The 23,456-nt window shown below is 48.4% G+C and overlaps 1 protein-coding gene across 1 annotated transcript; it reads right to left on the reverse strand.

The window, feature by feature from the left end:
• Positions 1 to 3,240: 3,240 nt before the first annotated feature.
• On the reverse strand, positions 3,241 to 13,256 carry NPFFR1 (neuropeptide FF receptor 1). Its single transcript, XM_043980267.1, has 5 exons — positions 13,220 to 13,256; positions 13,017 to 13,114; positions 10,722 to 11,037; positions 5,316 to 5,415; positions 3,241 to 4,132 (listed from the first exon to the last, which is right to left on the reverse strand). Exons 1-5 carry the CDS (start codon positions 13,254 to 13,256, stop codon positions 3,241 to 3,243), a joined length of 1,443 nt encoding a protein of 480 aa, XP_043836202.1.
• Between the last annotated feature and the right edge of the window lie 10,200 nt (positions 13,257 to 23,456).

Genomic DNA, 23,456 nt, shown 5'->3' on the forward strand with positions numbered 1-23,456 from the left:
CTTCCTTCCTTCCTTCCTTCCTTCCTTCCTTCCTTCCTTCCAAATGCAATATAAGCTACCTCATGCTAGGGAATCAGTGCTAGGAGAAGCTAGTCCGATATAATCGCATGATCTAGTTTCTTTTCTTGCCGCTGTAGAACAAGGTAAGAGTGTCTGGGCAGCTGCCCAGGGCAGGGATAGTGAACCCTGGCAAGAAGTTATGACAGTTTTTATAACTGGGAACTTAGAGACCATAAGAGCTGGCGTTCTTAACCCCATCTGGTGCCTCCATTCCTAATAATGGAAGGAAATGCCAAATCTCCTTTAGAGTTTAGTGAAAAACAGAAGATGTGATTTTTTTCCCATCCAAGTTCACAGACTCCTGAAATGTATTTATATGCAGGGGCCTCAATGACCTGCTCTTGTTACAGAGAGGGAAATAAAGGCCCAGGTGAGTGACTTGCCCAAGGTCCCACAGTGAATAAATGGGGCCAATCAAGATTTGAAGCCTCGCCCGTGCTTCTGAATGCATGGTTCCCTCCTTAAGGCGGCAGGGTACAGGAGCTGCTAAAAAAAAGTTCCTCTCCCAAGCAAAGCCGCTGGAGTCTCTGCCAGGTCCTGGCTGGAGGGAGGCCTGATGTGACTTTTCCTCTGGCCTATTTTTAAAGCACTGAACCAGGGCTCTAAGAATAAACAGCCAGGACCCAGTGCTGTTTCCCCTGAAGCACAACTGTGATAGAGTCAGGAAGGAGACTTTTGTATATCACACACTTCACAGCAGGGGCTGGTGTAGGCCCAGGAAGGAGAGGAATCGCATGGGCCTTGTCCCTAATTCACAAAGAACTTTTCTCTTCCCAGCTGATGATGGGGTCACAGGATCTCGGAGCTGGAAGGCAATGCAGAGGCCATTTCATCTAACTCATCCCTGAAGAAGAGTCCCCTCCATAACATATCCAGGGAGTCATCAGACCTTCCACTGCAGATCCCCAGGGACGGGGAACTCACCTCCCTTAGTAGCCCACTCTGCTTTTGGGACAGCCCCAAATTGGTGTTTTCTCTCTCTCTCTCTCTCTCTCTCTGCAGGGCAATGAGGGTTAAGTGACTTGCCCAGGGTCACACAGCTAGTAAGTGTCAAAGGTCTGAGGCTGGATTTGAACTCAGGTCCTCCTGAATCCAGGGCTGGTGCTTTATCCACTGCCCCCCACAGCCCCAAATTGTTAGGAAGTCTTCCTTATATGAAGCTCAAGGCAGCCTATACCTACCCACTGTTCCTGGCCCTGTCCTTGGGAACCAAGCAGAAGATGTCTGAGTGACTCTCCTTCCAACGATGACCTCAGCATAGGAAGCCCTGGCTAGGCCAGGGCCTTGGGCTCATCAATGTCATACATATTAATAGTTCACATAAGAAACTAGTAGTCCCAAACTGGGGAACTTAGAGAATGGGGGTTCTAGGTCAGGGAGATGTTAGCCAAAGCAGAAAAACAAAATGGTTAGGAATCTTTTTCCAAGGGCTAAGCCCACTTTCCTGCCTCTGGAAGCAAAGCAAGGTGAATATCATGACCGGGCCTCTGGTGGGCTCCATGGTGACCAACTTTTACACCAACAAACAACCGTTCTCCAGGACTGCAGGTAGAGAAGTTGTGGGTGATCCTTCTAACTTGGGTTACCCCAAGACACCACGGGGGACAGGTTTTCTTTGACTAAATCTCACTATCCCATGTAAAGTTCTACTCTCAGACCTTACCAGGTGGTGGAGAGAACCCTGGATAGTCCAAGGCAATGGAGGTGGATTGCAAACCTGGATGGGTTTGCTGAACCTGTCTGAATAAGCTACTAAACTGAAAAGGTTCGAGTGTCGGCCCAGGGACAGGCTGCATGTCTGTTGTCTGGAGACTGGCCCAACTGAGTCCAAAGGGGGTCCACACCAGACGTCTGATCGCCAGATGTTTCAGAAATACATCTACTAGGTCCTGGAATAAGTAAAGTCTCTGGAAAAAGTAAAATGTTACCCTATGACCAAATCACAGGTCCCTGAAATATTTCGAGCAAAACTCTCTAATTTCCATTTTTTCTTAAATTTTCTCTTTCACACAGTTAAATGCTGATAAATTAAGGGTTCTGGTTCATTGAGGTCTTACTTTCTTCAAAACCAAGGCTCGATGCCCGCCATCCTGGGACTCTGATCAGATGGAGGTACAAATTCCTTGAGGCTGGGGCCTTTTTAAAAAAAAATCTTCATGTTTCTCATTGCCTTGCACATATCAGCCATTCAATAAATGTTGGTTCACTCGAGTGATACATTTTTGTTGAATTGAAACCCATCAGCGAAACCCTCCTGGGAGAGAAATCCCCTTAGAATACAAACAGGATGTCTTAGCTCAAAGCCCAGGCTGAAGATGATGAGAGCAGACGAGGGAATTTCTGTGTGTTTCTCTTTAGAGCAGACTTTGGGCACCCTCCAGGATGGATTATTAGGTCATCAGTCCTTCAGGGACTCTCCAAGGATGGGTGTGTAGGCACCAGGGCGGAAGTACTCCAGCTGGCTGACGTGGTGCCAAAACCCAGGGATTTGTAAGAAAAGGCCCAGATTCTGGGAAATGGCTGTGGACCAATGAGCTTCAGAGATTCCAGGGGAGTTAAATCAATTCCCTTTGCCTCCCAATCACAAATCTAAAAGAATAAGCAGAAACCCTACAGGATTTCTGCACACAAGCTATTGTTGGCTTTTCTCTTCCAATGGGGGTGGGGGTGAGTCTGGATGGCAGGGTCTGACAATAGCTCTCCCAGCTCTGGTTATGGGGTTCAGAACAGAGTTAGATCCCCTCTCTCCTATCTCTGGTCTCAACTGGACAGCCTGGAAACCTCAGCACATTCTCTGGGCCCCAAAGTAGGTGTCACTGGTGTGGCAGAGCTCTGATCTCAAGAGACCTAGGCTTGAATCTCAGCTCCAGTTCTGAGTGTGTATCTTTGGGCAAAGCTGTTTGCCTCTCCAAGATTCTCTGCCTCTGTCAAGATGAGATAGAGTACTTTTAGTATGAAGAGACCCAATCCAAAGGATGACACAGGGGTGTAACCTACAGCAAAGGGGCCAGGCTGCTCCCCAATAAGATACAATAAAATATCTCTTTTGCTTGAGGAGGAAAACGCTTTGTAAACTGTAAAACGCTATGGAAATGTGAGTTGTTTTCCATTCAAGTCTGTTGGCCTCAGAGTCTGTCTCTGCTGTTTCCTGCTGCCTGCTGCCTGCTGCTGCTGCTTCCCTTAGACATCCCAAGCTGGAATACTGAGGGGTACATGGGAACAGCCTTGATCCCGCAGGTCCTCCTTTGCCAGCTGGTGATGGGCCATCCAACCATTCCGCAGGGGGAAGTGTCCCATCCTCTGCACGTCACCACTCTGCCCTGACTCGGTGGGCAAGGCTGAATCACTGGGCTGCACCTCCACAAAAATTCGGTTGCGTGGGCAGCCAGCCAAGAGTCCAGCCGGTCTCTCAGTGTAGGTCTCCCTGTGATTTCCCCACTTGAGGGAGCAAAGCTGGGTCTGAAAGACGGCTTGGAAGCCTCTGCGGAAATTCCTATTGAAGTAGCCGTAGATGATGGGGTTGGCACTGCTGTTGAAGAAGGCTAGCCAGTGAGCGAAGGGGAAGATGTAGACGCTGACCAGGTGCAGCTGCTGCTCGCTGAGGTGGCCGTAGTCAGTGAGGAGCAGCAGACACCACAGAGGGAGCCAGGACAGAGTGAAGAACAGCGCCACGATGATGAGCATGTGCACAACCTTGGCCTTCCGCCGGGACACGTGCTGCCTCTCCACGGCGGCCTCGTCTGCATGGGGGTCTCGGGACTTAAAGAGCTTGAAAGCGATGCGGGTGTACATGATGAGGAGGAGGAGCAGGGGGGCCACGTAGATGTGGGAGAAGAGGACCGTGGTGTAGATCTTCCGCATGTCCTTCTCAGGCCAGGCCTCCCAGCAGGAGAAGAGCGGGTACGAGCGATTCTGGGCATCCACCATGAAGTGGTGCTCCTCCTGAGTGACGGTCAGGGTGATGGCAGATGGGCACATGATGGTCAGCGCCAGGACCCAGATGATGGTGATGGTGACCAGGGCCTTCCTTGGGGTCAGCTTCTGGCGGAAGGGATGGACGATGCAGCGGAACCTGTGCAGAGGGAGGAATGGAAACAGTTGGTGGTGGCAACACCTGAACAACAACCATGAGTGATGATCGCTCACTTCTGTATCTGCCCTTCAAGGCTTATGAGGAGCTTTTCTCACAATAACACTGAAATGGGTTAGTGCCTTTAGCATTTTGATCAACCTTAAAGCGGCAGGTAAATGTCAGCTATGATGGCAGTGGTGGTGGTGGTGGTAATGGTTGTCATCCCCATCCCATCCCCATCTTCATCTCAATTCCCATCCCCATCCCCATTTCCATCCCCATTCCCATCTCCATCCCCCATCCCCACCCTCATCCCCATGCCAGTATCTCTCCCTTAAGCTCAGAGATTTAACTGCTATTCTACTCCTACCCATTGGGAACTAGACTCAAACCCTCTACTTACCACCAAGCACACTGAAGACACTCTTGCCATGAACCCATTTTTTGGGGGGTAAGGCAATGAGTGACTTGTCCAGGGTCATACAGCTAGTGTCAAGTGTCTGAGGTTGAATTTGAACTCAGGTCTTCCTGAATCCAGGATCAGTGCTTTTATTTTATTTTTTTTTATTTTTTAGTTTTTTTGCAGGGCAATGGGGGTTAAGTGACTTGCCCAGGGTCACACAGCTAGTAAGTGTCAAGTGTCTGAGGCCGGATTTGAACTCCTGAATCCAGGGCTGGTGCTTTATCCACTGCACCACCTAGCTGCCCCAGTGCTTTTATTTTTTAATTGGCTGTCTTTCTTTTTTTGTGAAAAGACATTGGCTTTCAGGTCTGTGGGTGCCAGCTCAGATCCCATATCTACAACTGATGTGTGTATTTATCTGTACAGTTCACTCTCATTCTCTTAGGCCTCAGTTTCTGGATCTGTATCATGAGTGGGGACTATTTGTCTCTAGAGCTCCAATCCCAGGCAAGTCCCTGAACCATTTAGGGCTCCAGACAATTCTCTAAGATTGCATACTCTGGAGCAGATGCCAAATTCCACTGGTTATTAGCACTTCCTCATGGGGACCCCCCCCCCCCCCCCGTCCCGACCAAGGGAATCAGATCCTGATGAAACAAACGGGCCTTATGAAGCCCAACATCTGGACTGCAGCAGCAGTCTCTCCTCCCAGGAGAGTCGTCAAGGGACGCTCATGATGGGAAATGGTTTCTGCATCTCTGGGATGGCCACCCCACTCACCTTTCCACAGCGATAGCCACTAGAGTGAAGACTGAAGCTGAGACCGACATGCCTTGGACCAGACCACTTATCTTGCACGTGATGTTATCAAATGGCCAACCTGGGATGACAGAGATCACAGGAGTGGGGGTTTTAGAGCTGGAGGGGCCCAGACACCACCCAGTCTAACCTCCCTCCATTTTACAGATGAGGGAACTGAGCCAGGGTCATAAAGCTAGTGTCAAGTGTCCAGAAGGAAGGGAGGGAAGTCCAGAAGGCAGGAAGGAACTGGCAGGGATGGCTAATACACTGAGCCACCGGATAGGGGTCCAGAAAGTAAGCAGCGTGCTGAAGAGCACCAGCTCTGAGGTCAGAAGACTTGAGTTCAAATCCCATCTCTGATGTGAACTCCTTGGGTGACCTTATACAAGGTTCTAAGCCTCCTAGGCCCCAGTCTCTTCATCTATAAAATGAGATTGTATTAAAGGACTCTGAGGTCCCTCCCAACTCTAGTTCTAGAAAACTCTGGATTCTGAGCTGAATCAGTTAGGATGATGTTTAATAGGGATCAATGGGACCACTAAGTGGTGTAGTGGATACAGCGCAGGGCCTGGAGTCCAGAATCTTCCTGAATTCAAATCTGGCCTCAAATACTTCCTAGCTGTATGAGCCTGGGCAAGTCACATGTAAAGTCTTACCTTGGGGGTCACAAAACAAGCCAAACGAACATAGGAAAGGGGGAATATGGCTAAACAATAATTCATGAGAAAAAGGGGTCTTAGTGGCTGACAGGCTCAGGGAGAGTATGGTGTAACAGGGTCTAGGCTGCACTAGGATGGATGACACATTGTTCACAATGGGGTAGGTGAGGGAGGCTCATAGATTAAGAGGAACTTGGAAATCTTGGCAACAACTTTGTCACTTCATAGACGAGGAAAACATCTGAAGAGTGGTTTGCCTGGGGTCACACAGACGGGAAGTGGTAGAGCCAGGCTGGAGCTGGCTCCAAACCAAGGATGTTCTTGCCTCATCGTCCTCTGCCCCGAGCAGACCCTGGCTGCAGGTCGTGCTGAGCTCTGGGGCTGTGTTTTAGGGAGGGTATGGCTCGGTAGGCAGCAGAACACTGCGGGGAAGGGACCCAGAGGGACAGGCATGGGAGCTGGGCTAGAAGATGCATCCCGCGGAAGAGCAGACTTGGGGCATTCAGGTTTACAAGGGGAGGGGCTGTCACGTGGGAGAATCCAGCTCGCCCTCTGGGCTCCTATGTGCTAAACCAGGGGCTGAAGCTGCAGAGACCAATTTAAGTTGGGAAAAAGGAAAGATCTCACGACAATAAAAGAGGCTGCCGGGGTGGGGGCGGCTCAGAGAAGATCGAGGAGAGGTTTCCCCTTCGCTGGAGATCTTGAAGAAAGGGCTTCACGTTTAATTGGGAAGACTAGACTGACAGGGGGGCAGCCTGAAAAGGATCTGCCCCCGAGCCTCCCATTAAACTTGTTCCTCCTTCAGCTTGGAGCCTCAGCTAGGGCCTGTTGACATCATCAGTCTTCTTTGAAAAGGAAGGAGGGCCAACAGGAGTGAAGTGACCAGCGCTTGGTCCGAGGCAAAATGAAAGGGCATTCTTTCAGGACCAGGAAAGGAACTGAGCTCTTGGTTTGCATGAATAGTCAAAAAGCAAAATTCCCCGAAGGTCCCAGTCCAGCCTGGCCTCCCTGACTGCTTCAGAAGGAACAGTTCCTGCTTCAGGCCATTGGCAGGGCTTGTGTTACTTGCCCGGGGCACCAGAGTCTCTAGTTATGGCTCTGGCTCTGCCCACACTTTGCAGAGCACACCCCACCCCGATCCCCGAGCCTGCACCTGCCTCTCTCCTGGATTATGACTTCATTTATTTTTACATTATTATTATTTTTTTTTTAGTGAGGCAATTGGGGTTAAGTGATTTGCCCAGAGTCACACAGCTAGTTAAGTATTAAGTGTCTGAGGCCGGATTTGAACTCAGGTACTCCTGACTCCAGGGCCGGTGCTCTATCCACTGCGCCATCTAGCTGCCCCGACTTCATTTATTTTTAAGGAAAGCTAACCATGACCCTCCGGGGTAGCTGGCCTGTTCAGTGAGATCGAACCAGGCCAAATAAACAAACATGACGTGTAATGGGGTAAATAAATTGAAAGCAAGTTCTGTACACAGGTTCCCAAAGGCAAGTCTCAAGGACAAGCTGGGGAAGATCCAAACATTATTCAATGCTTAGTGCATGGGCTGAAGGGCTGAAGAGAACCCAACTGTAGATAAGATACAGTTTTCATCTCTCTGAGTTTGTAGCCTCCTAGGCAGGGCAGCTAGGCAATAAAGTGGATAGAGAGCTGGGCCTGGAATCAGGAAGACCTGAGTTAAAATTCAGCCTTAGATACTTGCTAGCCATGTGACCCTGGGCAAGTCACTTCACCTTGTTTGCCTCAGTTTCTTCATCTATCAAATGCGCTGAAGAAGGAAATGGCAAAGCACTCCAATATCTTTGCCAAGGATACAACAAATGGGGTCACAAAGAATCATTGTTGTTGTTTGTCCTTTGTTCCCTAAGAGGACCATGACATCGAGGTGATATCATGACTTGTAGTGAATTGGATTAAAGTGAGGGAGGGCTGTGCAAGGTCACCAAGCTCACCCTCTCCTCCAGAGCCATCTGGGTCCAGTGGCAAGATATGTATCAGGATGACTGGAGATGGTCCCAGATGTCTGAGGCAATTGAGGTTAAGTGACTTGCCCAGGGTCACACAGCTACTAAGTGTCTGAGGTGAGATTTGAATTCAGGTCCTCCCAACTTCAGGGTCAGTGCTCTCTATCCACTGCACCACCTAGCTGCCCCATCAAGAAGAGTCAGACTTGACTGAACAACCACAACAAAAGCCTTCTAGGGGAATAAGATGTATGTGTAGATAACTAGATTGTAAGAACCTTGAGGGCAAGGACTGTCTTTGGTTTCTTTTTGCATCCCCACTTAGCTCAGTGCCAAGCAGAACTTAATCAATGCTTGCTGATTGATTGGTCAGAGCACAAAGTAACTCAGAGGATCATCAATTTAGAGCTGGAAGAGATATTAGATTGTATCCAACCCAGTTAATTTTTTACATAATATTTTTCCAATTACACATAAAGACAATTTTTAACATCGGTTTTTTGCTTTTTGGGTTTTTTTGCAGGGCAATGGGGGTTAAGTGACTTGCCCAGGGTCACACAGCTAGTAAGTGTCAAGTGTCTGAGGCTGGATTTGAACTCAGATCCTCCTGAATTCAGGGCCAACGCTTTATCCACGGTACCACCTAGCTGCCCCCAACATTCATTTTTAAAAGTTTGAGTTTCAAATTCTCTTCATCCCTCCCACTCCTTTCTCCTCCCTAAGAAAACAAAGCAATTTGATGTAAGCTGTATATGTGCAGTCATCCAAAAAAATTCTTTCATGTTAATCATATGGTAAAAGAAAACACAGGTCTACACACACACACACACACACACACACAAAGTTAGGGGAAAAAAAGTAGATGCTTCGATCTGCATTCAGATCCCTTCAGTTCTTTCTCTGGAAGTGGATAGCATTTTTCCTCATGAGTCCCAACCCATTTATAGATGGATAAACTGAGGCCAAGAAAAGGGAAGGGCTTTGAATAATGCCTTATACATGGGCCAGGCCTGTGAGTTCATTGCTGTAAGGAGCTCCTAATAGGAAATCCCCTCCCCCCCCCCATATAGATCAACCCTCCTAGGCTTGGAGTCAATCAAAGGTTATGATCTGGGGCACATGGTCAAGTGAGTCTTAGAGACAGTGGGTGCTTAATGAATGCTTTTTAGATTGCTGAATTGAATTAGTGAGAAGTTCAGAGGCAGCTGAGAGCATGATCCAAGTTCAAATCTAGGCTCAGATACTTACTAGCTGTGTGAACCGGGGAAAGTCATTTAACTTTTGTCTGCCTCAGTTTCCTCAACTGTAAAAGAGATATAATCCTATTACCTACTTTCTAGACCTGTTGTGAGATAATATATGTGAAGCACTTAGACAGTCCCTGGCACACATTTGGCACTAAATAAGTGCTTATTGCTTCCCTCCTTCCGTTTAGAAAAGATGAATGCCTTCTTATGCTGTTAATTGAACCAGCAGTGTGGATGCTGTTCAGAATCGCCCACATGTCATCTCTGGCATGAGTGCCAGGATTGTCCCTCCCTGTCCCAGAGCCATCCTCTCCAAGATGCCCCCAACTCTGTGTGAATTCTCCAGTCATAGCAGGCTGGTCTGGAATACCCAGCTCTGAAGTGTGCGTGATTGTACCTCTAGAGGGCTCCATAATCCAAGCAACTGTTGGTGCATCACCCTTGCTCCAATGGGACCCAGCATCTGAGGTTAGATGGCACCTCTTCCTCTGATGTCTTGCTCTGGCTAAGACCAAGAATCTTACAGGAGGGGAGATTGGGGCAGGGGGACAGGCTGCAGATGAGCTTTAGAGGAAGGGAAAGGATTAACCCCTGTTACACAGCCAGTGTCAGAGCCAGGACTCAAGCCCAGGTCTCCTGATTCCAAGTCCTGTGTTCTCTCAAATGCTTCCTGTGTCAGTCAGTTAACAAGCATTTATTAAGTGCTTGCTGTATGAATTGAGTCTTGCAAGCAACCAGGCATTCTAAGGGGCAGAGAGGAGGGCTCAGACTATTCCAGGAATGAGTGACAGCAGGTGTGAAGATGGAAGATGGCAGAGGAAGTGTTGTGTACAAGGAAGAACCAACAGTTCTGTATAGCTGTATCATGGACTTTGTGAGGGGGGCCAAGACTGACAAGACTGGGAAGTTAAGAAGGAACCAAGTTATGAAGGGTCAAATGGAAAAGCTGATATTTGATCCTGGAGGTACTAGGGAGCTACTGGAGTTTATTGAGAGGGGGTGGTGGGAGAAGGGAGATCTTGCACTTGAGTTTCCTCATCTAGTTAATGAAAGGATTGCTGTTTGTCCTTCTTTCTCAAAGAGGACCGTGACATCGGGGTGATGTCATGACTTGCACTGAATTGGATTTAAGTGAAGGAGGGCTGTGCAAGGTCACCAACCTCACTCTCTCCTCCAGAGCCATCTGGGTCCAATGACAAGATAGAGATCAGGACGACTGGATATTTAAGGCAACTGGGGTCACACAGCTAATAAGTATCTGAGGTGAGATTTGAACTCAGGTCCTCCCAACTTCAGGGCCAGTGCTCTCTCCACTGCACTGCCCAGCTGCCCTCGATGAAAGGATGGGAGAAGATGGTCTCTACTGTCCCTTCCAACTCTAAATCCTGAGCCTCTGCCTTTGAGGTCAAACTCTACAGCTTCTGACCCCCCTTCGTCCATTCTAGACCTTTCTCTGCGGAGCCCAGCCCCTCACCATGCTCCTGGAGCGCCCTGCCCTCCTCACTCACCTGTGATCAGGTTGTCCACAAGGGTTGTGGGCATGCAGAAGATGCCCACCAGCAAGTCACTGACGGCCAGGTTCAGGATGAACATGTTGGTGACCGTCCTCATCTGCCGATTCTTCACCACAATAAAGCAGACCAGGCTGTTTCCCACCAGGCACATGAGGAAAATGAAGATGTAGGCCAAGATGAACATGGTGGCCACCGGCCAGGAGTGCTGGTAGTAGGACGAGAAGGTGAAGTTCCGAGGAGAGGGGGCTTGGGTGCCGTTCTCATCGTTGGCAGAGGATGAGGCATTGCCCAGCTGGGTGGTTCCCTCTAGGACCAAGGAAGTGCACGCAGGTCAAGAAGTTGGACACATGAAAAAACCAAACCAAACCTCAGGGCACATGACCTCTGTGGTCGCCATTGTATTGGGGGTCTGAGGGAGAGACATCTCACAGCCCAGAGCAGTTGAATCTCTCCCCACTTCCCAGCACAACCCTGACTGTTTAGCCCGTCCTGAACACGCTCTGCCAATCTACCCCCAACCTCTGGCCCTCTCCCTCAAATCACAGGCTCCTGGATTTAAAGTTGGAAGGACCTCAGGGGTCATCTGACCCAACTCCCCCATTTTACAGATGAGGTAGCTGAGGCCCAGAGAGGCCACATGGTCAGGGGCAGAGCACTGCTCTGATTCCATTTCGGTGTTGACCCCATCATGCCTCATTGATGCCTCATTTGCTTGGATTCACTCAAAAACCATTAACTAAGCCCCTATCACAGTTCTGGGCTCCCCAGTGTAAAAAGAACAGTGATAAACTGAAGAGCATCCAGGGGAGGACACACAGCACAGTGGACGGCCTGGAGTCTGTGTCATCCAAGAAACTGGGGATGTTTGGCCAGAGGAGAGGAGACTGAGTGAGGACTCAGTGTGCCCAGTCATTAGAACTCAGAATAGGGCAGAACCCCATCTCTGTAAGATCTCAAATTTGAAATAACAATAGCTAACATTTCTATAGCATTTACTAGATGTCAGGCACTATGCTGAGCACTTTACAAACATCTCCTTTGGTCCTCATAGCAACTCTGGGAAGCAGGTACTATTAAATGTACCCATTTTACAAATGAGGAAACCGAGGCAGAGAGGTTAAGTGACTTTCCCAGAATCATACAGTTGCGCAGTGTCTGAGGCCGAATTGGAATTCAGATCTTGATTCCAAGCCTGGTATTCTATCCACTGCACCAATTAGATGGAGTAGGCCCAGTGGTGTGCTGATAAAAGTTTAACAACCAGCTCTCAAAAAAAAAAAATATATATATATATATATACACATATACAGAGACTTTAAAGTTTAATCTGCATTCTTAACATTTCCCCTATCACTTTATTACATCTAGACAATCGACAAACACTAAACCAAGCTCTGCTTGCAGCCTGCCCACCTCCATACCTTGTGAGGAAGCTAGTAGATAAAGATCTGGGCTTAGAATCTTGGAAGAACTGGATTCAAATTCTGCCTCATATCCTTACTACCAGTAACATCCAGGTTGGGTTATTTAACATCTCTCTGCCTCAGTTTCTTCATCTGTAAAATAGGGGGTTGGACCCAATGGTGTCCAACTTTGAATCTATGATACTTTGCCCCCAGACCACGTCCCCTGCCTGGCCTGCTCTCCTTCTCCCGGTACCCCTAACTAACTCCTTAGTGCTCAGCTCCACTACCACTTTGAAATTTCTTCAGATTCATTTTCCATTGACATCTATGCACACGATGCCTCCAGCCATTAGAATCAAAAGCAGGGACTATTTTGTTTTTGTCTTTGTCTCTCTAATGCCCAGCCTGGTGCCAGGCCCTTCATCATCTAATCTAATGAGTTAATATCTAAAGTACTTTGCAAATCCTAAAGTGCCTATTATCATAATGCATATTAATAATCATACTAATCCTTGCTGAGTGGAATGAGCTGCTGCCCCCCCCCACTACAAGAAGAGTGGGGATGGGGGTGGGCATGGGGAAGGTTTCGAGTTTCCTTTGTGCCTGGATTATATGAGATGAGACCAGGGATGGGAGCTCCAGGGAGGGTGGCAAACCGTCATTTTGTAGACTAGGGAGAAGTTGCCTTGAGCATGTCCAGGGGCTGCAGGGCCTTCCTGAGATGCCAAGAAAGAGGAAACCCCCAAGCACTGAAAGAGGGGACTTCTCCCAACCTAGATGCCCTGACCCAAGGAGAACTTGAAATCCTTGGTTGCCCCCTCCCTTTCTCTCAGACTGCCCTCCTTCCCTAAAGCCAAGTGCCCTCCTGGCTGAGCTTCTATACCTTCTTAAGGGTGAAATCAGCTTTGGGGGTAGAGCGGGTCCCATCCTTTGGTACCCCCAGGACTTCTTTGAAATCCAAATGGGAGCAGACCTCAGAGGCTGCAAAGGGGATAGAGGAGGCCAGGGAAGGAGCAGGGGGTGGCATGCAGGGTGGTAGGATGGGGAAGGAGGTAGGATTCTTTTGCCAGCCCTGCCCCGACTCACCCCATGGCACAGAGCTGTAGTCATTCTGCTGTCCCATGACTCAAGTTTCCTCTTTAATGGAGAGAGAATTTCCCATCTGCAGGGCAATGACCAGTCCAGGAAGCATCTACCCCCGTTCTATAGCATGAAAAAAGAGAAAGAGATGGAAGGGCTGAGGTTAAGAGGAGCAAGAACCTGCAAAGAAAGAATTCCTATGTTCCTTTCCCTGGGGGAACTTCACAGGAACATAACAGGTTAGATCTGAGAAGGAATTGAGCCCATGCACCTGAGTGTACAGAGGAGAAAACCCAGGCCAAGAGAGACCTAAGAACATTGGTTATAGAATGTCAGAGGGGGAAGGGACCTTTGACGTTACCCTGTCCAACCCCCTCATTTTACAGAGGGATAAACTGAGACTCAGAGGACAGAAGGAACTTGTCCAAGGTCACGAGGATAGTTAACAGCTAAGCTAGAATTTAAATCCTGCTCCTTTGACTTCAAATCCAGCGATATTTTCACTATACCATACTGTTTTTTTTGTTTGTTTTGTTTTGTTTTGCGGGGCAATGGGGATTAAGTGACTTGCTCAGGGTCACACAGCTAGTAAGTGTCCAGTGTCTGATACCAGATTTGAACTCAGGTCCTCCTGAATCTAAGGCTGGTGCTTTGTCCACTGCACCACCTAGCTGCCCCCCTACACTATACCATACTAATTAAGGAATCAATCAATCAACAAGCATTTATTCGACATGGACTGTGCACCAGGTGCTAAGGAATACTAAGACAAAGACAAAAACAGTCCCTGCCCTCAAGGAGCTTAGATTCTTTTTTTTTTTTACTTTTTAAAAAGATTATTCATTCATTCATTCATTCATGTTTGTTTTTTTAGTTTTCCACATTCATTTTTATAAGACTTTTAGTTCCAAATTTTTCTCCCTCCCTCCCTTCCCTCCTTCCCAAGACGAAAAGCAATCTGATATAGGTTATGTATGTACAATCACATTAAACATATTTCTGCATTAGTCATGTTGTGAAAGAAGAATCAGAACAAAAGGGGAAAACCTCAAGAAAGAAAAAAAAAAGTAGAAACGTATGGTTCAATCTGCCTCCAGATAAGGAGCTTCCATTCTAATGTCAGAGACAGCACACACATATGTAGATGTATACAAAGCAGATACAAGGTAAGCTTTTGAGGATGATGACTGCAGCCTGGGGGACCAGGAGAGACCAATACAAGATAGTATCATAGAATCTCACAGCTGGAAGGTTCCTCAAAGGTCATCTACTCCAACCTCTGTTTGACTGGGAGCTGATTCTACAACATCCCCAATGGGTCATTTATTCTTAGAGACCTAAAGGGACAGAGCATCCTTCTGTGTGGCCCATTTCTCTTAGGGATAGCTCTACTGACCCCATAATTAACCAGTTGAACTAGGGACCACTCTCTACCCTTGAGTCTCTTAGTTCCTTGTCCTTCTCATGTTTACATCCTACCAATCCTCCACTCCTGACCATGTCCATCTACCTTCTCCCATCCAAGCTGCTAGACTGTAGCAGGAAAATGGCAAACCCATCCAGGCTGTATCCCCTACAAGTTTATGTTTTCACCCCATTTGGACTCTTGGCATTTGAGTCACAACCCTGTTTGCCTCAGTTTCCTCATCTGTCAAATGAGCTGGAGAAGGAAATGGCAAACCCCTCCAGTATCTCTGCCAAGAAAACCCAAATGGGGGTTGTGGAGAGTTAGACCCACCAGAAAAATGACTTAGCAGCAACAGCAGCAGCAGCAACCACCACCACCACAACTCCTTTGATTCTATCACACCCTCTGAAGAACCTTTTCTAAACTTTCTCTTTCCTTCTTAAGTTGCCAAATCCACACAAACTCCCACATCAGATGACATTCCCTCCTACTCTACTGAGAAGCCTGAGGCTATTTTCTCAGGCTTTCTCATCTTCTTATCTTTATTTGCTACTATCTTCTCCCTAACTAAGCCACCACTGGCCTCAGACCAGAAACCATTCCCTGGAGGACTTAATCCTTCCTGGTGGAGAACTCCTACCCTGAGCCCCAACCCTGCTCGAAATAGTGGCTCACCAGGCTCACTACATCCAAGTCAGCTCCAGTCATGTTCTATTTTATTCCTTGCTAACCTTGCCTCAGTTTCCTCATCTGTCAAATGAACTGGAGAAGGAAACAGCAAACCACTCCAGTATCTTTGCCAAGAAAACCCCAAATGAGATCGTGAAGAGTTGGACACAACTGAAAAATGACTCAACAACAACGAACCATATTCTCTCCAGGTGCCCTGCCACACTGTATATATATCCTCTCTTCTCCATCCCCCTTTCCATTTCCACTTCTGGAACCACAATCAAATAAATAGTGCCATTTTTTGGGAGGCAATTGGGGTTAAGTGACTTGCCCAGGGTCACACAGCTAGTAAGTGTCAAGTGTCTGAGGCCAGATTTGAACTCAGGTCCTCCTGAATCCAGGGCCAGCGCTCTATCCACTGCGTCACCTAGCTGCCCCTAATAGTGCCATTTTTACCAAGAAGAGGATATCAATTCACTCACCTGACCAACCCTGTAACCTTCAAAATCAAACCTTCAAACCTACCTGGTCAATACACCCTATATATCTTGTCTCCTCCCTTAGAATGTAAAAGCCTTGAGGACAGGGACTATCCTCAGTCTTGTATTTGTATCCATAGTTCTGAGCATATAGGAAGTGCTTCATAAATGCTTCAGTCCTTCCTACAAATCCTCTCCTCCATACCTAATGAACTCTCCACATAATCAGCCTTTTGTTCCAGCCTCAGGGAATGATGTGGTCCTTCTTGCAAAGGAGAAGCCTTCTAATTATGTCCCTGATCCCCTCCTCTTCCATTTTCCTTAGGAGCTTGTCCCATCCATCATTCCTTTTCTTTCATTTTTTTTGTCTCCCCTTTTCTACCGGCCCCTTCTCTGCTGTCTAAAAACTTGCTCAAATGCTATCAACCCATTATACAGACAGTAGACTATGAACACCTTGAAAGCAGAGACTGGTATTTGTTTGTTTGTTTGTTTTTTGTTTTTGCCTTTGTACCTGTAGTTCCCCCACAGAACTTGGCATATAATCAGTGTTTATTAAATGCTCACTGAGTGATTGAAAGCCATTGTGCTTGTATTCTTAGCCCTCCTGATTCCTAACTGAAGGATCTTTTCCCTCCTCCCCAAGGTCTGTGAGAGGAAGTTGATCCTGGATTTGGAGAAATGAAGCAATCAGCCTCATGCCTCAGATCCTTGCAGTCAGAGGGCCCAAGGGGCTGTCTCTAACCTCCCTTAGGGAAGGAAACTCTTCAGTTGCACAGAATAGGCATGAAAGTCATGCTAATACCCACCAAATGGATAAAAGGATGGCTTAGAAATGATTCTGTGCCTTGGGGGAGACCTTCGTGTTCTAAGTTACATAATTTTTCACTTATTCCCCTTCACCACCACCTCCTCCCCAAAACTGGTGAACTTTTATCCCCAGGACCCTGCCTCCCCACCCACCCAGGACACAATGGTGATCACTGTCATAGAAATGTCAGAGCTGAGCTGAAAGAGAGCTTAGAACATAGAACACAATATCAGGGCTGAAAGGGACCTTAGAAAAGAGAGCATAAAATGCCAGAACTGGGAGGAAACTTCGAGGATATCTTCCCTCATTTTACAAAAGGAGAAACTGAGGTCCAGTGAGGGGGTGTGAATTGTCCAGTGTCCCACCAGTCACTGAGAGGAATCTCCGGGTAGAAGGAAAGAATCAGATCTGAAGTCAGAAGCCGCTGACACTTATTAGCTCTGCTACGTTGGACTAGCACTTTGCCCCTCTGTGCCTCGGTTTTCCTATCTGTAAAATGGAGACATTCATGATTGTGTCACCCTCTTCAGACATTTCAAAGCTCTTCTAACTCTAAGCTCCTCCGGGCTGGGCAGCACAATTTCTTTCTCCCCTTAGCCCGTTATTGTCGCGCTTCCCCGCCCTCCCCCCAGTCCCCACTTCTGCAGCCTGAGTGAGCCAGAGCCTGGGATGAAACCAGAAGGGAGAGAAAGCCACTAACCTTTCATCGTAGTCTGCCTTCATAGAGCTGGGCTCCGCCTTCCCACGCTCCGCGCTCTCCTCTGTTCCAGATGTTGCTTGGGCAGAAGGATTTGGAGGCGGTGGGGTGGGGGAGGGTTCCTTTGGGAGGTCCTCCCAGTCTTTGAGACGGGGAGGGGGCAAGGAGTGCCCCTCCCCAGAGACCCTCCCTGACCTTCCGGATGGAGAATCTTTTGCTGCCCTCTTCTCTGCCTCTCTAATTGGGTTACGGGAAGAATACCATCCCTACGCAAGCAAGAAGTTTGGAGCAGGTCGGGAGACCCCAGTTACTCTTTGGCAGCAAGTGTGCAGCGCCCCGGAGCTCTTTGGGGATCCCTGCGTCTGGAGGCACCCCGAGAGAAGAGAAAGTCCCCCGCCGTCCCCGCCGTCAAGGGGCGCACTGGGCTGTGTTGGGCAGCAGGCAGTTGCCGAGCATCTGGACTCGGGATCTTGCCTTCGCCCCTCGTCCTCATCCATCCATCTCCCTGGCACCTCCTCTCTCCGAGCTGTCTTAGATCCTGCCCTGTGGCGCTTGCGGTGATGGGACTGTCCAGCACCTTCCCCGCGCTTTGACAGAGCTCACCTCCCGGGTGCACCCTCCTGGGGCTACTGCGTTCTATCGTCTGCCCGGGAGTCTCGCGGCGTGCGCTGGGTCGTACTCCGCCGCTCCCTAGGGCGCAGCAGACTGTGCGCAGCAACTAGCCTTTCGCCCGGAGAGGAAAGGGGAGTCGCGGGGCCCCGTCGTCATGGTTACCTGCACACCTGTCCGCAGGCAGATGGGCCAGCAGATGGAGGGGAACTGGTGGGACCTGCAGGATGGGCCGAACCCCCAGCAACTCCTAAAAGACTGGAGGCTTCCTGCCCACTGCCCTCCACATCCAATCCAGGGGAGTTCTGAAGACGAAGCAAAATTAAAGCCTCTTTCTTCTCCAATCCCTACTAGCCTCCCCATCTCTATTGGCTGCTGCTAGCATCTCACTCTCTCAAGGGGGCTTTCTAATGGCAGGACGTAGAGCTGCAAGGAAGATTAGAAACCATCGAGTCCAACCCCTTCATCATCCCTCCTGGGGAAATTGAGGCCCAGGCTGGGGAAATGACTTGCCCAGGGTAGCGCAGCCTAGGTCTTCTGACTCCATATCTAGGGCTCTAGCCATTAGAACACATTGCCTCATTTAAAACCACACATACACCAGGACTATATTGATGGAACTCGAGGTGGAGGGGACTGTGGACTTAGGAGAAAGAATACTTGCACAAACAAGCTTTGGAGTCAGCTTACCTGGGTTCAAATCCTGGTTCTGCCACTCATTACCTGTATGAGTTTAGAGGCATAATTTAACCTCTCTGTGACTCAGTTTCCTCATCTGTATCACAATAGCATTAGATTAAATGGCTTGAAGTTTGCTTCAGCTCTAACTTTGCAATCCCCCCCCCTTTTCTCTCTCTTATTTTTACATGGCAAGAGAATCCAGAATAGTTTTCAGATCTAAGGGAGGTGGCTTTCTGCTCAATAAAAAGGAAGGACTTTATAATTATGAGAACCCTAGTCACAAATGGAAGGGCTGCCTTGAAATCCCTGGAGATCTCCAAACAGATGCTGGATGACCACATGGTTGGGCAGGTATAAAGGAGATTCCTGGTGCAGACTGGAAGTGGATTCTGATGAGAGGCAGCAGGATTGACTGAAAAATATGCTGGCTTTGAAGTTAGGGGGTCTAGACTCAAAGCCCAGCTTTGTTGGAATTTTCAAATCTCACTTACTTTTGTGAGCTGGGAGAAACTAAGCTCTCTGGGCCTCAGTTTTCTCATCTGCAAAAGGAAGGAATTGGACTAGATGAGTACTAAGGGACTTTTCTTGATTCTAATCCCATGATCCTCTGAGGTCCCTTCACCTCTGTGCCAGGATAGGATCACTGAGGATCATAGACCTGAAAGGGCTGTATAAAAGTGGGTTATAGGAATCCAACTTCTTTGCTGCGCAGGAATTCCCTCAATCATTCAGCCTCTGATTGAATTCCACCCTGCCTCCCCCGGGGACAAGGAACTCACCTTTTGAGTAAGCTTTCTCTGCTGTTGGACAGCTCCAGTAATAAAGTTCTTATGTTCGTCTGACAAAACTAAAAAAAACAACCAAAAACCAAAATAAACAAAACAGAACAAAACAAAACACCTCACCTCTCTGTAACTTCCAACCTAGGCAGGTCTTGAGAATAATACGGAGCAAGTCCAGACTCTTTCTCATGACAGTGCTTCCAGGGCTTGAAGACAGAGCTCCTTGCACTGTGCTCTCATCTCCAAGTTAGTGCCTTTAGCCTGGGCAACCTTGGTGCCTTCAATGGCACCTCATCTGAAATTATTCCCAGGCCTTTCTTCCAGTCACCTTCTGAGGGACTCTCTCTAGTGTTAATATTTCTCTTAGAATGTAATTTTCTAGACTTCTATCATGGTTTTGCAGGTGTGGGCTGTCCAGGGCAGAGGGCATTGTGGGGCCAATGCTTCATTCATTCTGGGCCTCTCCAAATTCTTGTTAGTGAATTGCTTTTCTAGCAGCCACAACACACATTGTTGGCTCAGATTCATTTGGAAGGAGACAAACACCCCAGATCCTTTGTGCATGAATTGCTTCTTTTCATCATTTTCTACTCTCCTCCTTCATCTCCCCTGACTCTTCCTAGTCATTTTCACCCATCTTTTCTTCCTCACTCACCTCTTCCCTCAATTTTTCCTTCATATTTTCCTCTTCTTCTTCCTCCTCTTCATCTTGCTTACCTTCCATTTCCTCCTCCTCTTATTTCCTTATCCACCCTTCTCTTCCTTTGCCCTTCCTCCATGTCTCCTCCTCTTCCTCTTTCTCCTTTCCTCTGACATTTCCTATTCTTTCCTTTTGATATGGGGAGAAAGCATGTGGGTCCTTAGGATTCCTCTGTAAAGAATTACACTCTTACACAAGACCTAATTAGGAATAAAATAACAGGTTTATTGGGGTACAAGAGAAACTGACCAAGAGGAAGGTTTTGGAGAAACAAAAAGCTTTCCTCCCCAACTAGCTCAGGGAGCGCCCTTTTATAGGGTTTAGATGGCAATCTGGTGGTGGGCATTAACTTTGTCCTGATGGGTCTAAGCAGTCTGCTGGTGGGTGGTTCCAGGTGGTCTTCTCCTGGTGTGGTCTCTCCCAATGGATTACCTCATCCAGGTGCTCAGGAGGACTGGAATGCAGGGTGGTGGTCCTGGAGCTTGCTCAATTTGGTCTGGTGCCGTGTATCTCTTTTGGGTGTGTGTCCTTGATTGAGTTCAAGGAGAGGCCTACTTGATTTCTTTCTTTCTTTCTTTCTTTCTTTCTTTCTTTCTTTCTTTCTTTCTTTCTTTCTTTCTTTCTTTCTTTCTTTCTTTCTTTCTTTCTTTCTTTTTTGGTGAGGCAATTGGGGTTAAGTGACTTGTCCAGGATCACACAGCTAGTAAATGTTAAGTGTCTGAGGCTGGATTTGAACTCAGGTCCTCCTCTGACTCCAGGGCCGGTGCTCTATCCACTGTGCCACCTAGCTGCCCCCAGGCCTACTTGATTTCAAGGGAAAACCCCTGAGGTTTCAAGGAAAAGGTTCCTTGAACTCCCCAGGGAATTGTTGGGGTAACTGGGGCCCAAAATCCTCCCATGACATCTTCTTCATTTCCTTCCACCTTCCTTTTCCTCTTTTCCTCCTGCATCTCCCACTGCTATTCTCTTCTAGCTCCTCTTTCTAGCCCCCCTCCTCTAGCTATTCCTCCCTCCTACATCTCTTCCATTTCCATGTCTGAAGAGGTTGGACAAGGTGATGGACTAAGGTCCCTGCCAGCTCTAAATCCTATGATCATCCAGAATTTAAGGTTCAGTGCCCGGAGGCCTTAGAAGCCAAGAGGACTTTGGCCTTGATACATACAAAAGGGGAAATGATAGAAGGTTGGCACTTGAGGTTTTAAAAAATGCCCTGAGACCTTCAGCGGAGAGAGCATTCTTCCTTCCTTAAAACCTCAGGGCATTTTGACAAATATGACCTCCTTCATCTTCATAGTAGCTTCCCTGCGTCAGGGTATGGTTGGGCCTCTTTACTGATGGGGGAAGGCACGAAAAAAGCAGCAAGAAGCCCCAGGCTGGGGCCTGACTTCCCTTCCCTACCAAAGCACGCGCGCGCGTGTGTGTGTGTGTGTGTGTGTGTGTGTGTGTGTGTGTGTGTGTGCTTAGAGAATCATGGAATCAGTGAGTCCAGAAATGGAAATCACTATCGCTCTGAAGGCATCAACTCAGTATTCTGGAGAGATATCTGGGAATCCTGGGTCCAGACAGTTCAGAGCACAAGCACTGGCTGCTTAGTAATATACGAGTCAGAATCAGATTCTCTTGGCCTTCTTGTTTCCCCAGATTCCGTAATTGGCTGACCTTTGTTTTCTGGGAGATCACTGTTTTTCCCTGAGGGGTGGCCCCCTGCCCTAAAGACATGCTGTATTCACTCTCTACCCTGATCTTTTCCTCCAGAAAGCAACAATAATGAACAGTAGGGGTGTCTTATGCTGTGGACAGAATTGCAAAAGCTGGTGATATCTGAGCTGCATGAGCAGAAAAAGACTACAAGGGGTGAGGGGGGTGGGCAGGCAGAGAAGACAACAATAATAACAGCTCACGTTTCTAGAGTGCTCCAAATATTGGTAGCAGAGGACGGAGGGAAGGAAGGAAGGAAAGAGGGAGAGAAGAAGGAAAGAAGGAAGAGAGGAAGGAAAGGAGGAAGGAAGGAAAGAGGGAAGGAGGGAGGGAGGGAAGGGAGAAAGGAGGGAAGGAGGGAGAGAGGAAGGAAAGGAGGAAGGAAGGAAAGAGGGAAGGAGGGAGGGAGGGAAGGGAGAAAGGAGGGAAGGAGGGAGAGAGGAAGGAAAGAAGGAAGAAAAGGAAAGGAGAAAGGAAGGAAGGAAGAAGAGAGGGAAGGAAGGAGGGAGGGAGAGAGGAGGGACAGAAGGAAGGAAGAGAGGAAGGAAAGGAGGAAGGGAGGGAGGAAGGAAGGGCGGGAGAGAGGGAGGGAGGAAGGAGGGAAGGAAGGAAGGAGGGAGGGACAGAAGGAAGGAAGAGAGGGAGGGAGGAAGGAGGGAAGGAAGGAAGGAGGGAGGAAGAAAGGAAGGAAGGAAAGAAGGAAGAAAGAAAAGAGGGAAAGAGGGAGAAAGGCAGGAAGGAGGGAGAGAAGGAGGAAGGAAGGAGGAAGTGAGGAAGGAAGGGAATGAGGAGAAGGAGGGGAGGATCGAGGAATAAGCATTTATGTAGCATCTACTCTGTGTCAGGTATCGAGTGTTTTATAAATAGTATCTCATTTAATCCTTACAACAACCCTGGAAGGTGGATGTTATTATTATCCCTATTTTTTCAGTTCAGGAAACTGAGGCAGATAGCAGTAAGTGATCACAGTAAGTCGTGCAGTAAGCAGCACCGGTCATATAACAAGTAAGAGTCCGAGACCAAATTTGAACTCGGGTCTTCCTGACTCCAGACCCAGCGAAGGTTTACATGATGAATCTCAAGGTGTGGGAGAAGGAAATGACAGTGGAGGGGCTGGAGATGGTGAGCTGGCTCAATCCAGGGCTCTGCATGCTGTGGCTGTTGAATTGCCTAAGTTACACCAGCAGCCATCAGCTCCATGACTAACAGCCTGCATGGCCAGAGCGACTGCCCTACAATGAGGCTGTGAGAGAGGCGGTCCCGGTGTGAACGGCCGTCCTCACTTCCTAGAGGAGGAAGCGGCGGCTCCACATTCCAAGCCGCTCTCCCGACTCCAGGCCTGATGGATGCTCTTCACACTAAGATCTGCTGCCTCCCTCCCACGCAGCCAGTCTGTGGTAGTGAATGCAGGTGTTTGGCCCAGAGCTCTGTGCCTGCCTCCAGTCACTGTGTGCAAATTCCCGGACCTCTTTCATTCTTCTAGCTTCCGCCCCCTCCTCCCTCGGCTTGTGCTCCGTCGCCCCGAGGGCTGGTTATTGTGTGCCCAGCCTGCCCTCAACGGGAGAAAATGGCTAGTCCTCCATCTCTGCTCATGTGACCCAGACATCCCAGATGGAAAAACCCAAGACTCGGTGCCCTCTTGGCTGGCTCTGAGCATCAGCACACCCGGAGGGGCGGTGAGACGCTGAGCAAAGCCTCCTCTCGCG

The sequence above is a fragment of the Dromiciops gliroides genome, chromosome 2 (assembly GCF_019393635.1).
Source record: "Dromiciops gliroides isolate mDroGli1 chromosome 2, mDroGli1.pri, whole genome shotgun sequence".
Taxonomy (NCBI): domain Eukaryota; kingdom Metazoa; phylum Chordata; class Mammalia; order Microbiotheria; family Microbiotheriidae; genus Dromiciops; species Dromiciops gliroides.